This window comes from Hyperolius riggenbachi, chromosome 11, assembly GCF_040937935.1.
Source record: "Hyperolius riggenbachi isolate aHypRig1 chromosome 11, aHypRig1.pri, whole genome shotgun sequence".
Taxonomy (NCBI): domain Eukaryota; kingdom Metazoa; phylum Chordata; class Amphibia; order Anura; family Hyperoliidae; genus Hyperolius; species Hyperolius riggenbachi.
The window spans coordinates 7,556,666-7,571,712 of NC_090656.1; the positions used below are offsets into that span (position 1 = coordinate 7,556,666).

The following is a 15,047-nucleotide window of genomic DNA, read 5'->3' on the forward strand; positions in this document are numbered from 1 at the left end:
TGGATATCAGACCAAAATGCTGCTCCCGCCTGGATATCAGACCAAAATGCTGCTCCCGCCTGGATATCAGACCAAAATGCTGCTCCCGCCTGGATATCAGACCAAAATGCTGCTCCCGCCTGGATATCAGACCAAAATGCTGCTCCCGCCTGGATATCAGACCAAAATGCTGCTCCCGCCTGGATATCAGACCAAAATGCTGCTCCCGCCTGGATATCAGACCAAAATGCTGCTCCCGCCTGGATATCAGACCAAAATGCTGCTCCCGCCTGGATATCAGACCAAAATGCTGCTCCCGCCTGGATATCAGACCAAAATGCTGCTCCCGCCTGGATATCAGACCAAAATGCTGCTCCCGCCTGGATATCAGACCAAAATGCTGCTCCCGCCTGGATATCAGACAAAAATCCTGCTCACGCCTGGACAACTCAGCGGCGCTTCCAAAATCCTGCTCCCGCCTGGCTATCGGACCAAAATCCTGCTCCCGCCTGGCTATCGGACCAAAATCCTGCTCCCGCCTGGCTATCGGACCAAAATCCTGCTCCCGCCTGGCTATCGGACCAAAATCCTGCTCCCGCCTGGCTATCGGACCAAAATCCTGCTCCCGCCTGGCTATCGGACCAAAATCCTGCTCCCGCCTGGCTATCAGACCAAAATCCTGCTCCCGCCTGGCTATCGGACCAAAATCCTGCTCCCGCCTGGCTATCGGACCAAAATCCTGCTCCCGCCTGGCTATCAGACCAAAATCCTGCTCCCGCCTGGCTATCGGACCAAAATCCTGCTCCCGCCTGGCTATCAGACCAAAATCCTGCTCACACCTGGATATCAAACCAGCCAAGCTGCCCAACGTAGGACCCCCAGTAACTGCCTTAAGGTGGCCACACACCATACAATTTTTTAAATATCTGTTCAAGTCAAGAATAGCAATCAAATTTTCAGACTGCAACAATTCAAAAATCTGACCAACGTACCACACACCTATGTTCAATTTCTCCCCAATCATGAAGAAAATAATTGAAAGCTCAGAAAAAAATTGATTGGAACTGTACATCAAGTAATTGACAATCCATTTTTAATTCTTGATAAAGTTGGCCTCAAATTTCCAACATGTCCAATCTCCCCCCCCCCCCCCCCCCCCCCCCCTCCCCAAAAAAAAAAAAAAAAAAAAAAAAAAAGGGAAATCCAACATCTCCAAGAAAAAAAAAAAAAAAAAAACCCAAAAAGTGAAATTCGATTGGATTTATCCATTGAAAACAAAGAAAAGCTCAATTTTTCGGAACAGATTGAAATTATCGAATTGGTGAAAAATTGGATCTTTTAATTGTATGGTGTGTGTGACCACCATCACTGTTAAAATACTGAAAGTTTTGACTGTGGCCTGCATTGTCATTACAACTCACTGCACAGCATGGTTTTCCCTCACTTAGGGCCCTTTTACACTTAAAGAGAAACTCCAACCAAGAATTGAACTTTATCCCAATCAGTAGCTGATACCCCCTTTTACATGAGAAATATAATGATTTTCACAAACAGACCATCAGGGGGCGCTGTGTGACTGATTTTGTGCTGAAACCCCTCCCACAAGAAGCTCTGCGTACCGCGGTACTCTGGGCAAACTGCCACAATGTAACAATGTTCACAGACAGGAATTAGCTGTTAACAGCTGTCTCTAACAGCCAAAACAGCTAGGAGCAGCTACATAACCTGCCCACAGTAAAAATGTCACCATGTAATGTCAGAATGTGAATCAGGGAGAGGAAAGATTTTACAATGAGCAAACACTGACTAAATCATTTATACATAATTATTGTAAAAATGAAGCACTTTTTTTTTATTACATTATTTTCACTGGAGTTTCTCTTTAATCTGTTGCTCTCAGTTAAAACAGAAAGAAAACTGATTCTCAAAGTAATGCCCATGTTTTCCTATGGCACCTTTGACATTTAACGCGTTTTAACTGAATTCTTCTTCCCAATGCACTGCTATGGAAAAACGCGTACTAACCAGGCCTGTGGAGTCGGTACAAAAATCTTCCGACTCCAACTCCGACTCCTCAGTTTCTGAAACCACGACTCCGAGTCCGGGTACCCAAAATGGCTCAGACTCCTCGACTCCTTAGTCTAATACTTAACAGGGCTGTGGATTTTGTACAAAAATCATCCGACTCCGACTCCTCAGTTTATGAAAACAACTCCGACTCCAGGTGCCCAAAATTGCTCCAACTCCTCGACTCCAACTCCACAGCCCTGGTACCAACGCACACTAACGCGCACTAACGCATACCAACTGATTAAGTGTAAACGGGGTCTAAGGCCTTGTTCACATAACTCACAATCACTGATTTACTGAGCTTTTTTTAAAAGCACTTTTCCCTGCGCTTTGTGCTTAGAAAAGTGCTTTTGCTGAGTGATTATGATTTTCACTTCCTGACGTTAGCCAGGAAGTGAACTCTGACCCAGAAATGAATAAATACAATGTATCCTATACAAAAAAATGCAAGCGTCCCTGTGTCATCAACTGAATGGTTGTGTGTCCCTGGCTTTCTTGTACTGAGCATGTGCGCAGCCTGGGCAGTTAGGACACAGGGACGGATCTGACAGTTTGCTGTCTGTGGGTCACAGAGGTTCTCATTGCATTGTGGGAAATAACAGCTTTTTCCACCTGCCAAGCAAGCAGCTCCCTGTGTGCCTATACTTCAGAGAGTGGTGCGGGACGCGTCTGTGCGCGCATTATGGGGGATAGCGGCTGTGACCTAGCGCCCGTGTTTTTTTTTTTGTTTTGGTTTTTTTTTTACAGGCGGGCCTTTTTTTTTACTAGTTTGTAGTAAGAAGAAGAAAAAAATACGTGCACCTTCCGTCCTCTGATACTCGTGTTTATTTCAGCAGTGACAAATCAATCACATTGGATCCCTTATAGCGGTCTTTATGGTAACATACCAACTTGTGAGGCAATGGTGGTGGAGGAGGTGGGTGGCGGGTAAGAATGGCGAAGAGCGACGGACGTTTCGTGTCACGAAGACACTTGGTCACGCTGCGTTCCACCTAATCGGGAGGGCGGCTAGTTCCGGGTTAAGACGGAGACGAACCCAGCCTCTTCCGGGAATGCCGCACACTCCGTGATTGGAGCTCAGGTACGGCTGCATAGGACAGCGTCAGACGTCATACGCCCTGTACACGCGTCCATAGAGACGCATTGAAAGGAACTACAATACCCATAAATCCAAGCGAGCAACGAAACTCTGATTCGCATGCAGCAAAATTGTTATAGCAACAAAAGGAATAATGGGATTTGGCCGTTAGCTCAAAAATAAGGACAGGAGATACTTTTAACACATCTCATAGTCCATAATAATAAGTAGATCCTACTAGGGCATATTAAAAATAAAAAACCTTACCGACGCTGCCATATTTGCCATACCCACAAGCGATCAGGATGTGTCAACATGGTTAATTACTTAAAGTGACTTTTTTACTAGTTTATTCATAAAAGCGCTCGGCAATAAAATTTCCCTATAGCCTGTAGCGCGTTTGCGAATTTCAAAGAAATCTAAACGCTCACATGTGAACATTCTCACAGGAAAACATTGCACAAGCGCTTTGAGGCCCCCCCCCTGCAAATCAGATTTGTGTTTCCGATTACGATTCTGATTTTCCTTGGATGCTATTAAAACAAAACTAAAAGAACGCAGCATGCAGTACCGATTAAAAATCGCAAATTGGAATCGCATGTAGTGTGCAAGAGGCCTTAGGGCGATCTTTAAATTGGCAACGCTTAAAAAAAAACGGAAACGCTCATGGGACTTGATTCACTAAACCGTGATAACTCATATTAAAGCCGCACTAGCGTTTTCACGCGCAATTGCTTGAGGCCGTGATACGAGTATACGGTTTAGTGAATAAAGCCCATAGTGTGAACAAAAGCTCTGGACTGAACCAGATTGCCATCTTGGGCGTCCGAGCATCTGGCAGTACACATATTATACATATTACTGAAATGTTTCTTATCTAGAGGAAGCAGAATAATCAGCTGACCGGGGACTTTGCACTGGGTTAAGCCGTGCACACAGGTATGAGGCTTGTCGTGCGGCGGGGACTGGGATGTGATACCTCAGGTGACGTTGCAGGGCTGATGCTGTATATAGCGTTGCTATGCAGGGAGGGGGTCTGATGGAGCGACATGGAAGTGACGTCACACAGGGGCAGGTGAGTGGGGAGAACAAGGCTCTTGGCTGTTTCGATGTGCCAGGTTGATCTCTGGTCATATGGTTGGGGGGGGGGGGGGGGTGGTTGGGGTAGTCGGGGGCTGCTGTACACACACTCGATTTTCGGCAGAGGCAGTCAGAGGCCATGTTTCATCTAGCGTACACAGATATCAGGCGATGTATGGGCAGATCGACCACAAGAATTTCTCTGATCGGAGAGAGATCTATTGCCAACCCATACAACGCACCTAAAGACGCCACCTGCCTGCATCTCCCCCCCCCCCCCCCAAATCAGAATCAATTTTATTTTCGCCAATTACGTTTGCACCTACCCGTCTTTCCCCGAATATAAGACACTGTCTTATATTCTTTTTGGGGAGGAAATGTGTGCTAGGGCTTATTTTCGGGGGTGGGAGGGGCTAGACGCTGTGTGTATGGGGAGGTGCGTGGTCTCTTACCGCACCTCCCTTGTGGCTGCGTCCCCCTCCGTTCCTGGTAATTCCTCCGGTGGCGGCGGCATTGTAATTCATCTGTGAGGGCGCCCTGTGACCCTCATGCAGTACGCTAGGCCGGCTCTGCGCGGACGCTCTCTTCCTGTCATCATGTGCGCCCGGCAGATGCGTCCCAGGCGCACATTAATCAATGTGCGCCTGGGACGCATCTGCCGGGCGCACATGATGACAGGAAGAGAGCGTCCGCGCAGAGCCGGCCTAGCGTACTGCATGAGGGTCACAGGGCGCCCTCACAGATGAATTACAATGCCGCCGCCACCGGAGGAATTACCAGGAACGGAGGGGGACGCAGCCACAAGGGAGGTGCGGTAAGAGACCACGCACCTCCCCATACACACAGCGCCCCGCCCCCAGCTAGGCCTTATTTTCGGGGTAGGCCTTATATTTCAAGCATGCTTGAAATATAAGGGAGGCCTTACTTTCGGGATAGGTCTTACTTTAGGGGAAAGACGGTACAAGGAATTTGTCTTGGCAGTTGCTTAACAAACAAGTCAAGGACATTATGCAAGTATAGTAAGCAATGTGAGAATTGTTTATTTACAGTTCTGTGCTGATTACTTTCAAGTCCTCGCAGCTCTATGATGTACACCCCGGTGTCCATGCTCTGTAAATACTCACCTGTCCCGCCAGCATCCCCCGCCGTCACCTCGAGTGCCTGAACTATGGGGCACGTGGGTAAAGTTGCAGTAATGGGGTGAAGGAGGAGGACGCCAGAAGTTGTGCTAGCAGGACAGGTCAGAATTTACAGAGCATGGGCACCGTGTACATTGTACACTGGGGGGGGGGGGGGGTCATTATTCCATCGCTTACGCCCATCATCACAGTATCGAATGCCGTTACACTTTCGGCTGAGATTTTCCAGCTTGTCCAATCGATGCGTTTGACCGATTTTGGTCTGAAACCACAGATGGGGCGGAAATGTTGCACCACAGATTTTCATACTGATTTGATAAAATTATCAAATCGGATGGTCGATCGGCCAGTAAAAACGCTGCATGTATGGCCTTCAGTCAGGTTCAGAACCTAAAGGTTAGTTAAGGCTGGAAATACATTTTATTTGTAGTAAATGGTTGAGATCAATCATTTACCAGCTCGCCCCGTTAAGCCCAGGACAGTCTAAATAAATGTTTGTTGCTAGTTTAGCAATTGACTGCAGCAGATAATTGAACAATATTGTAGGATGACTCTACACTCTAGATTCTAATGCTAGGCACACACACGATACAATTTTCTGGCAGATTTACCTGCCAGATCAATTTTTCCAATATGTCCGATCTGAATTTCGATCGATTTCCATAGAAGAGAACGAAAATCAAAAGAAAGGAAAATAATCGATCTGACAGGTAAATCTGCCACAAAATCGTATAGTGTGTACCTAGCATTAAGTTGGCCCATATAGATTTGGCTGTACGATCGACCACTCAATACGATCATTTTATACAGGGAGTGCAGAATTATTAGGCAAGTTGTATTTTTGAGGAATAATTTTATTATTGAACAACAACCATGTTCTCAATGAACCCAAAAAACAATATCAAAGCTGAATATTTTTGAAAGTAGTTTTTAGTTTTAGCTATTTTAGGGGGATATCTGTGTGTGCAGGTGACTATTACTGTGCATAATTATTAGGCAACTTAACAAAAAACAAATATATACCCATTTCAATTATTTATTTTTACCAGTGAAACCAATATAACATCTCAACATTCACAAATATACATTTCTAACATTCAAAAACAAATCAGTGACCAATATAGCCACCTTTCTTTGCAAGGACACTCAAAAGCCTGCCCTCCATGGATTCTGTCAGTGTTTTGATCTGTTCACCATCAACATTGCGTGCAGCAGCAACCACAGCCTCCCAGACACTGTTCAGAGAGGTGTACGGTTTTCCCTCCTTGTAAATCTCACATTTTATGATGGACCACAAGTTCTCAATGGGGTTCAGATCAGGTGAACAAGGAGGCCATGTCAGTAGTTTTTCTTCTTTTATACCCTTTCTTGCCAGCCACGCTGTGGAGTACTTGGACGCGTGTGATGGAGCATTGTCCTGCATGAAAATCATGTTTTTCTTGAAGGATGTAGACTTCTTCCTGTACCACTGCTTGAAGAAGGTGTCTTCCAGAAACTGGCAGTAGGACTGGGAGTTGAGCTTGACTCCATACTCAACCCAAAAAGGCCCCACAAGCTCATCTTTGATGATACCAGCCCAAACCAGTACTCCACCTCCACCTTGCTGGCGTCTGAGTCGGACTGGAGCTCTCTGCCCTTTACCAATCCAGCCACGGGCCCATCCATCTGGCCCATCAAGACTCGCTCTCATTTCATCAGTCCATAAAACCTTAGAAAAAACAATCTTGAGATATTTCTTGGCCCAGTCTTGACCTTTCAGCTTGTGTGTCTTGTTCAGTGGTGGTCGTCTTTCAGCCTTTCTTACCTTGGCCATGTCTCTGAGTATTGCACACCTTGTGCTTTTGGGCACTCCAGTGATGTTGCAGCTCTGAAATATGGCCAAACTGGTGGCAAGTGGCATCTTGGCAGCTGCACGCTTGACTTTTCTCAGTTCATGGGCAGCTATTTTGCGCCTTGGTTTTTCCACACGCTTCTTGCGACCCTGTTGACTATTTTGAATGAAACGCTTGATTGTTCGATGATCACGCTTCAGAAGCTTTGCAATTTTAAGAGTGCTGCATCCCTTTGCAAGATATCTCACTATTTTTGACTTTTCTGAGTCTGTCAAGTCCTTCTTTTGACCCATTTTGCCAAAGGAAAAAAAGTTGCCTAATAATTATGCACACCTGATATAGGGTGTTGATGTCATTAGACCACACCCCTTCTCATTACAGAGATGCACATCACCTAATATGCTTAATTGGTAGTAGGCTATCGAGCCTATACAGCTTGGAGTAAGACAACATGCATAAAGAGGATGATGTGGTCAAAATACTCATTTGCCTAATAATTCTGCACTCCCTGTAGAATCGAGAGAAAATCGAGTGTGCTCCAGTGTGCCCAATTGATGAAAAGTGGCTGATATGTCGAATCGACCAGCTTAATTTATTGAGCAGGATATAAAATATCAATCGATCGCACAGGAGTCGGCTACTGTTCAGATGTCCTTCGACTGACTGTGAATCGATTTTTGTATTTGTATTCAGAGCTTAAAAACACAACATCATTCAGATCAATTAGTGAAGGTCAATCGCATAGGACATCGCCTGTAGTGTGTGGGGCGCTAGTCCAATTTTCATCAACCATACTGAAGTTGATTCTTTAAAGGGGCACTATGGAGAAAAATTTTAAAATGTAAAATATGTGCAAACATATACAAATAAAAAGTACGAGATCTGAAGCATTGTGTACTGCTCTGCGATGTCTCAGCTAAAGGTAGCCATAGTGATTCTGATTAAGTTGACAGAGCAACTATTAACCACTTGCCGACCGCACGCTTATACCGTGCGTCGGCAAAGTGGCAGCTGCAGTACCAGCGACGCACATCTGCGTCGCCGGCTGCAGCCTAATTAATCAGGAAGCAGCCGCTCGCGCGAGCGGCTGCTTCCTGTCAAATCACGGCGGGGAGGGCTCCGTGATTAGCCTGCGGGCCGCCGATGGCGGCTCGCAGGCTAAATGTAAACACAAGCGGAAATAATCCGCTTTGTTTACATTGTACGGCGCTGCTGCGCAGCAGCGCCGTAAGGCAGATCGGCGATCCCCGGCCAATCAGCGGCCGGGGATCGCCGCCATGTGACAGGGGACGTCCTGTCACTGGCTGCACAGGACGGATAGCGTCCTGTGCAGCCTCGATCACCGGGGGGGGGGGGGAGCAGGTAGAAGAGGGAGGGGCGAATTTCGCCGCGGAGGGGGGCTTTGAGGTGCCCCCCCCCGCAACACGCTGGCAGGCAGGAGAGATCAGACCCCCCCCTGCACATCATCCCCATAGGGGGGAAAAAAGGGGGGCAATCTGATCTCTCTGCCTGCAACCTGATCTGTGCTGGGGGCTGCAGAGCCCACCCAGCACAGATCACTCAAAACAGCGCTGGTCCTTAAGGGGGGGTAAAGGGTGGGTCATCAAGTGGTTAAAGGGGCACTATTGCGAAAAATTTTAAAATTTAAAATTTGTGCAAACATAGACAAATGAGAAGTATGTTTTTTTCCAGAGTAAAATGAGCCATAAATTACTTTTCTCCTATGTTGCTGTCACTTACAGTAGGTAGTAGAAATCTGACAGAAGCGACAGGTTTTGGACTAGTCCATCTCTTCATGGGGGATTCTCTGGGATTTATTTTCAAAAGTACTTAATGAAAGGCAGTTGTTCTGTCCAACTGCAAAAAACGGTGTAGCGAGCAGGGAAGCTGGCCAGCATCATTGTTTAAATCCTTTTTAGGAAATATCTTTATAAAGAATAAAGGCCATGCTGAGAATCCCCTATGAAGAGATGGAATAGTCCAAAACCTGTCGGTAATGTCAGATTTCTACTACCTACTGTAAGTGACAGCAGCATAGGAGAAAAATAATTTATGGCTCATTTTACTCTGGAAAAAAAACGTACTTCTTATTTGTCTATGTTTGCACATATTTAACATTTTACTATTTGTTCGCCATAGTGCCCCTTTAATAGTTGCTTTGTCATTTGAATCAGAATCACTAGATGTATGGCTACCTTAGTTGAGACATCGCAGAGCAGTACAATGCTTCAGATCTCGGTAGAGATCTGATATAACAGTACAATGCTTCAGATCTCGGCAGAGATCTGATATAACACCCATCTGCCTCCACTAGCTTTGTACCGCTCACTGTGGTACTCTCTGCTGCCTGCAGGCCCTCCCGCCCAGGGCTGTGGCGTCTGAGTTATTTTGGGTACCTGGAGTCGGAGTTGGAGGTTTCACAAATGGAAGAGTTGGATGATTTTGGTACCAAATCCACAGCCCTGGTAAGTATTAGACTAAAGAGTCGGAGCCATTTTGGGTACCTGGAGTCAGAGATTTCATATACAGAGGAGTCCGGAGTCAAAATAGGAGTCGGGTGATTTTTGTACCGACACCCTCCTGCCATCCCAATCAGCATTTAACCACACAGGATCCCCCACAGTGACCACTCCTATCTCCAGGCATTCGACCAACACAGACGAAATCACATTTAGGGTCAAATATCCAGTAGTATCATCCCTGTATATCAGGAATGTAACTTTAGCGTTCCTATTTATATAGTGTGTGTACAAATACACACGTTTCAGATATAATTCATCAGACCTGATGCAAAAACCTAAAAAGTCTTGTCTTTACAACTTATATGGAGAATAAATGGTATTTTGGTTGATGTGGAATTTTTGCCGCTGTGTTATTTTGGCACCAGCAATCCTTATGTCGGTAGGCATACACTGAAGATTTAGGATGGGAAAACCAGGGAGGTGAGGATGCGGAAGCCCTGATACGAGTCTCTCTTTAGGTAGATTTGGGTGAAGGTGGCCATACATAAAGAGATGATGGGCAGATGAGACTCAATCGAATCTAAGAGAAGGATCGGTTAGCTGCCCATACACCGCAGGCCAACTCCCAATCAATTTCATGCTGAAATCGATCCGAAATCGGCCTTATGTGTCGCATTCGTCCGCCTCACTGCCTTGACGTTGTCCCCTCACGAAAAATGTCCCCCTGGTGCCTCATGTAAAACATATATTACCTGTACACGGCCTCCACGTGTCCCCCGCTGGCTTCCGGGATTCCTCCATGCACCCCCACATGGTTTCCTAGTAAGGGCGCATGTGTGTGACGTCACAGACGCGCGCCCTTACTAGGAAATCACGTGGGGCGTGTGTATGGAGAGGGGAATGCGCCTGGAGCAGTGGAGGGACAAGCGCAGGCCGCGGACAGGTAATGTATACCTTACACTGGTCCCCGGGGGAGGGGGGGCATTTTTCATTAAGGGGGACAGTGCCGGGGGTTATTTTGCAAAATTGCATGCCGTTCCCGCCGTGCACCCGATCAAGCAAGTTGGCCCATCATCTTGCAGCATGCGCAATCAACAATGCAACCAATTCTTGTCCCATAATTGGGCGCATTGTTGGTCCGGCATGCACTTGGCAGCACCGATTTTCATCCGATTATAATAATCGAAACGGATGGGTCAGTCGGCCAAGTGGCCTGATAGATGCCCACCTTTAGGCTACGTTCATCAAGGTAAGTATTGAATGATAATATCGGGGTTGCCATACATGTAGATATAGATGATGGGAAGATCGGCCATGAGAAAGATCTCTCTTTGATCGAATCAGCACATGTGCAGGAGGTCTGTGCATGCGCAGTAGACCCAAACTGGACCCGACTGAACCGGTTACCAGGGCTGATCACGACAAGCGGCGGGAGGACAGTGTGGGACTCGAACGCGTTTATGCGGCGGGAGGAAGCCCCGGATAAGTATCAAAACTTTCCATCGTCTCTGGTACACTTTAAAGAGGCTCTGTGAAGTCATTCAATAAACATAAACAGACACTTACCTGGGGCTTCTATCAGTCCCCTGTAGCTGTCATGTCCCGCGCTGTCCTCTTCTCTTCACTTGTTCCCCGTCACCACGCAATTGTTCGTCTAACAAGAAGAATAATGCGCATGCCCGCTAGTGTCTCCAGGGGCTCACTGCGCAGGTGCAGTATGAGTTTTTTTTGTACTGCGCCGTAAGCTCCCGGAGATGCGAGTGTGCATGGCCCCGCAGACTTGTTACACGTGTAATCAGACCGGGACCAGCGGCGGGGAACGAATGATCGGAGGAGGACGGCACGGGACATTACAGCTACAAGGGGCTGATAGAAGCCCCAGGAAAGTGTCTGTTTATTGAATGACTCCACAGAACCCCTTTAAGCAGGCCATAAACATTTTACTTCCCTGTCGATTCTATGGATATCTAAGTCACAACGCCGCATCAATAGTAATCTAAAATTGGACGAAAAATCTTGGAGGACCAGCTGTACATCAATGGCCTGCACCATTGCACTGCATTGAACAGTGCACCACTGCGGTTCGATAGATTCTCAGTAGATTTCAATCTGAAATCTATGTACAGTGTGTGAAAGGCTTCCAACCCTCTCTGATGAGATTCAGATCAGAGGAATCGACCTGCTTGCCACATTGGCAGGCAATCTATGTGTGTATGGCCACCTTTGCATGACTCAAACCATGGTGTCATCAGAAACTTCTACAGCTAATTCTGGCAACCAAGTCACAGGTACACATCCTCTTTCCTCCAAACTCACCATGTGATTATTGTAAAGTCAGATGATCATCCTGATTCAAAACTTCTCTCATCATAGCTTCAGCAACTGTACAAACTATCATTGTTTGATTAAAGAAACTGCAATAAACAGAAAGCAGACAAAAATCTATTTCCCCTGGAGAGGGAGTTCTGTCCCGTGTCTGAGGGCAAACCTAAGTTCTGCTTTCACTAGGCCTTCCCACATTGTACCGTCATGACTTGCTTCTATAGATAAGCAACAGGCCGGCTTATATAAAAAAATAAAAGTAATGGGAGGGACTAAAAACAGCTGAGTAATACTAGTATAGTAGAAACAAAAATACTGCTGTTAGGATTCCCTCTTGGGACAGTAGGAGACAAGACAACTCTGTACAGCGCTACAGAAGACGTCAGCACAAAATAATAGTAATAAAAAGGAGAAGGAGTCAGATTCTACCTTTTGATAAAATGTTTCCCACAACACCCACCCCCCTCTTGTTGTTCAGGCCCCTAATGCTGGGAATACACGGTTCGTTTTTGCCTTCGTTTAAAACCTTCGATTCGTTCGGTAAACGAATCGAGTGTTGAAAACGTATGTGAAAATAGTCATAATCTCATTATAGTTTCGATTAATAGACCTCAAAAACGAACGACTAGTGATCGAACATGTTTGATATTATCTCTCTTTATCCATCTAATCGAGCCATTGGTAGGCTTGATGGCTGTTCAGATCGATTATATATTCGTTTATGCTAGTCCGTCCCTGTAAAAAGGGATTTTCGTTTCGTTTCTTTGCAGCCTTCGATCATTGGAAAAACGAAACCATCAGAATCGGAAAAAAAACGAAACCGTGGGTGGTGATATTAACCGTATGACCGATTATTTCGGGATCGAAAAGGACAAAAGGCACAATCGAAACGAAGGTTTAAACGAAGGCAAAAACGAACTGTGTATTCCCAGCATAACCGTCCCTTATTGATAAAGACAAAACCCCACTGCTGAAGTACAAAGCTACTTTCTATCATGTATTACTTCCATCCATGCTTCCCTGCTAAAACTGAAGCCTATCCTGATCAATGATCAATCAATACAGCTTTTTATTTGGTACATCTGTTTTTATAACAATCAAACATGATGTACTACTACAAGAGCGTATGCCTGAAATCGCTTACTCTCCCTCTGATCAAGCTAGTGTCCAGGACTCCTTTCCCCAGACAAAGAAATAACAAGCGGAAGGCATTTTTATACCCCCCTCCCCCTTACTTACTAGTAAAAAAAAAAAAAAAAAAATTATATATATATATATATATATATATATATATATATATATATATATATATATATATATATATATATACATACATACATACATACATACATACATACATACATACATACATATACATATACACACACAAGGTAACAACAAAAAACTGACGGTGAATCCGTGTTGCCCAAAAGAGTCGCTGGGGTTATTTCTAAACAATCTGCTGTACGGAGTGGTGTCCGCGGTTTAGTTGCAAGTACCCAGCGTTAAACCACACAGACCAACGACAGCTCCCAGCTTGCGTCACTTTGGTGGCATATGCTAGTTTGCAAGAAATAGAGGGACCTAGGAGGAAACAATAACGCTAATATTACACACCAGGGACCATCCCACTGGGCTATGGCCGGTCACTACCGCTATCGCTTCTGCAACTTCACTAAACCTATCTGGTCGGTAGCACAAATAGCGTTTCCTGCTGGGTGATGAATCCTGATATAGTACACTACTTGGCCAGCTTCCTTGTAGTTTACCATAAAGAGATCCGGCTGTATCTAAAATATGATTTCTAATCTGAGAAGAACAGAGGAACTTGGAACAAAAAAACAAAACAAGTCTGCCCTTCCACAAGGAAAACAGTGTGGTGACGTATGCTGGTAAGGTTTGTGTACATATCTCTTCTCTCCCCCCCCCCCTTCAAGACTTCCCTTGACGCTGGTATACAAATCCCCCCCCCCCCCCCCAAAGGAATCATCCTCAGGTACCCCCCTTCTCCCAGGCGATCCCCAGGCTTCCCCGTTCTCCCAGGCCAGATCCTTGGGTACTCACCACCCCCAGGCTTCTCCCTTCTCCCCCAGGCACCTCCTCTCCCAGGCCAGATCCTCAGGCACCTCCTCTCCCAGGCCTGATCCTCAGGTACCCTCTCCCGCAGGCTTCTCCCAGGCCAGATCCTCAGGTACCCCCTCTCCCCCAGGCCTGATTCTCAGGTGATCCCCAGGCTTCTCCTTCTCCCAGGCCAGATCCTTGGGTACCCCCCTTCCCCTCTGGTTTCTCCCAGGCCAGATCTTTGGGTACCCCCCTCCCCCTCTGGTTTCTCCCAGGCCAGATCCTTGGGTACCCCCTCCACCTGACCTTCCCCTCAGGTACCCCCTCTCCCCCAGGCCTGATTCTCAGGCAATCCCCCAGGCTTCTCCCCCTCAGGTACCTCCTCCTCTCCCCTCAGATAATCCCCAGTCCTCATCCTCAGGTACTCTCTCCCTCCCCCCCCCCCCCCGCAGGCCTCCCCCTCAGGTACCCCCCAGGCCTCCCCCCCTCCTAGGCCTCATCCTCAGGTACTCTCCCCCCCCTCCCCCTCAGGTGCCCCCCAGGCCTCCCCCCCTCCTAGGCCTCATCCTCAGGTACCTCCCCTCCCCCCTCTCCCAGGCCGGTCCCCGGCCGCTCTCCTCACCTTCTTCAGCTCGCTCTCGCTGGCGCCGGGCTGCAGCCCGAGGAGGTCGTACAGCTTGGTGTCAGCTACGTTGGCCATGTTGTCGGGGCTCTGCTGCTGCGGGAAGAGGTGAGAGACCCGGGGGAACGAGGACAGAAAGAGGCCGGAAACCAGCGCAGCGACGTCACCTTCCCACGTGACCCACTGACGTCATCCGCCCCCGCCCAGATGCTGGCAGCCTTCCCCATTGCTCAGGGCTCACACACTGCAGCAGAGAGGCGGGACTACAGCTCCCACAATGCCTCGCTGCCACCTACAGGCGGAGGCGGGGCGTCAGAGCTGTTACCTGAGAGCTGAAAGGCAGCCTGGCCCCGCCCCCTTACCGCTGAGGCATTCTGGGAGTTGTAGTTGTAAGCATAGGGC

General features: G+C 47.2%; 1 protein-coding gene across 1 annotated transcript in view; it reads right to left on the reverse strand.

Moving 5' to 3' along the window:
* Nucleotides 1–14,839, reverse strand: part of DNAJA2 (DnaJ heat shock protein family (Hsp40) member A2) — a 57,404-nt gene extending 42,565 nt beyond the window's left edge. Inside the window, exon 1 of the mRNA XM_068259658.1 lies at nucleotides 14,646–14,839. Coding sequence (XP_068115759.1) covers nucleotides 14,646–14,723 — 78 coding nt within the window. The 5' untranslated portion in view covers nucleotides 14,724–14,839. The remainder of the gene's footprint in view (nucleotides 1–14,645) is intronic.
* Between the last annotated feature and the right edge of the window lie 208 nt (nucleotides 14,840–15,047).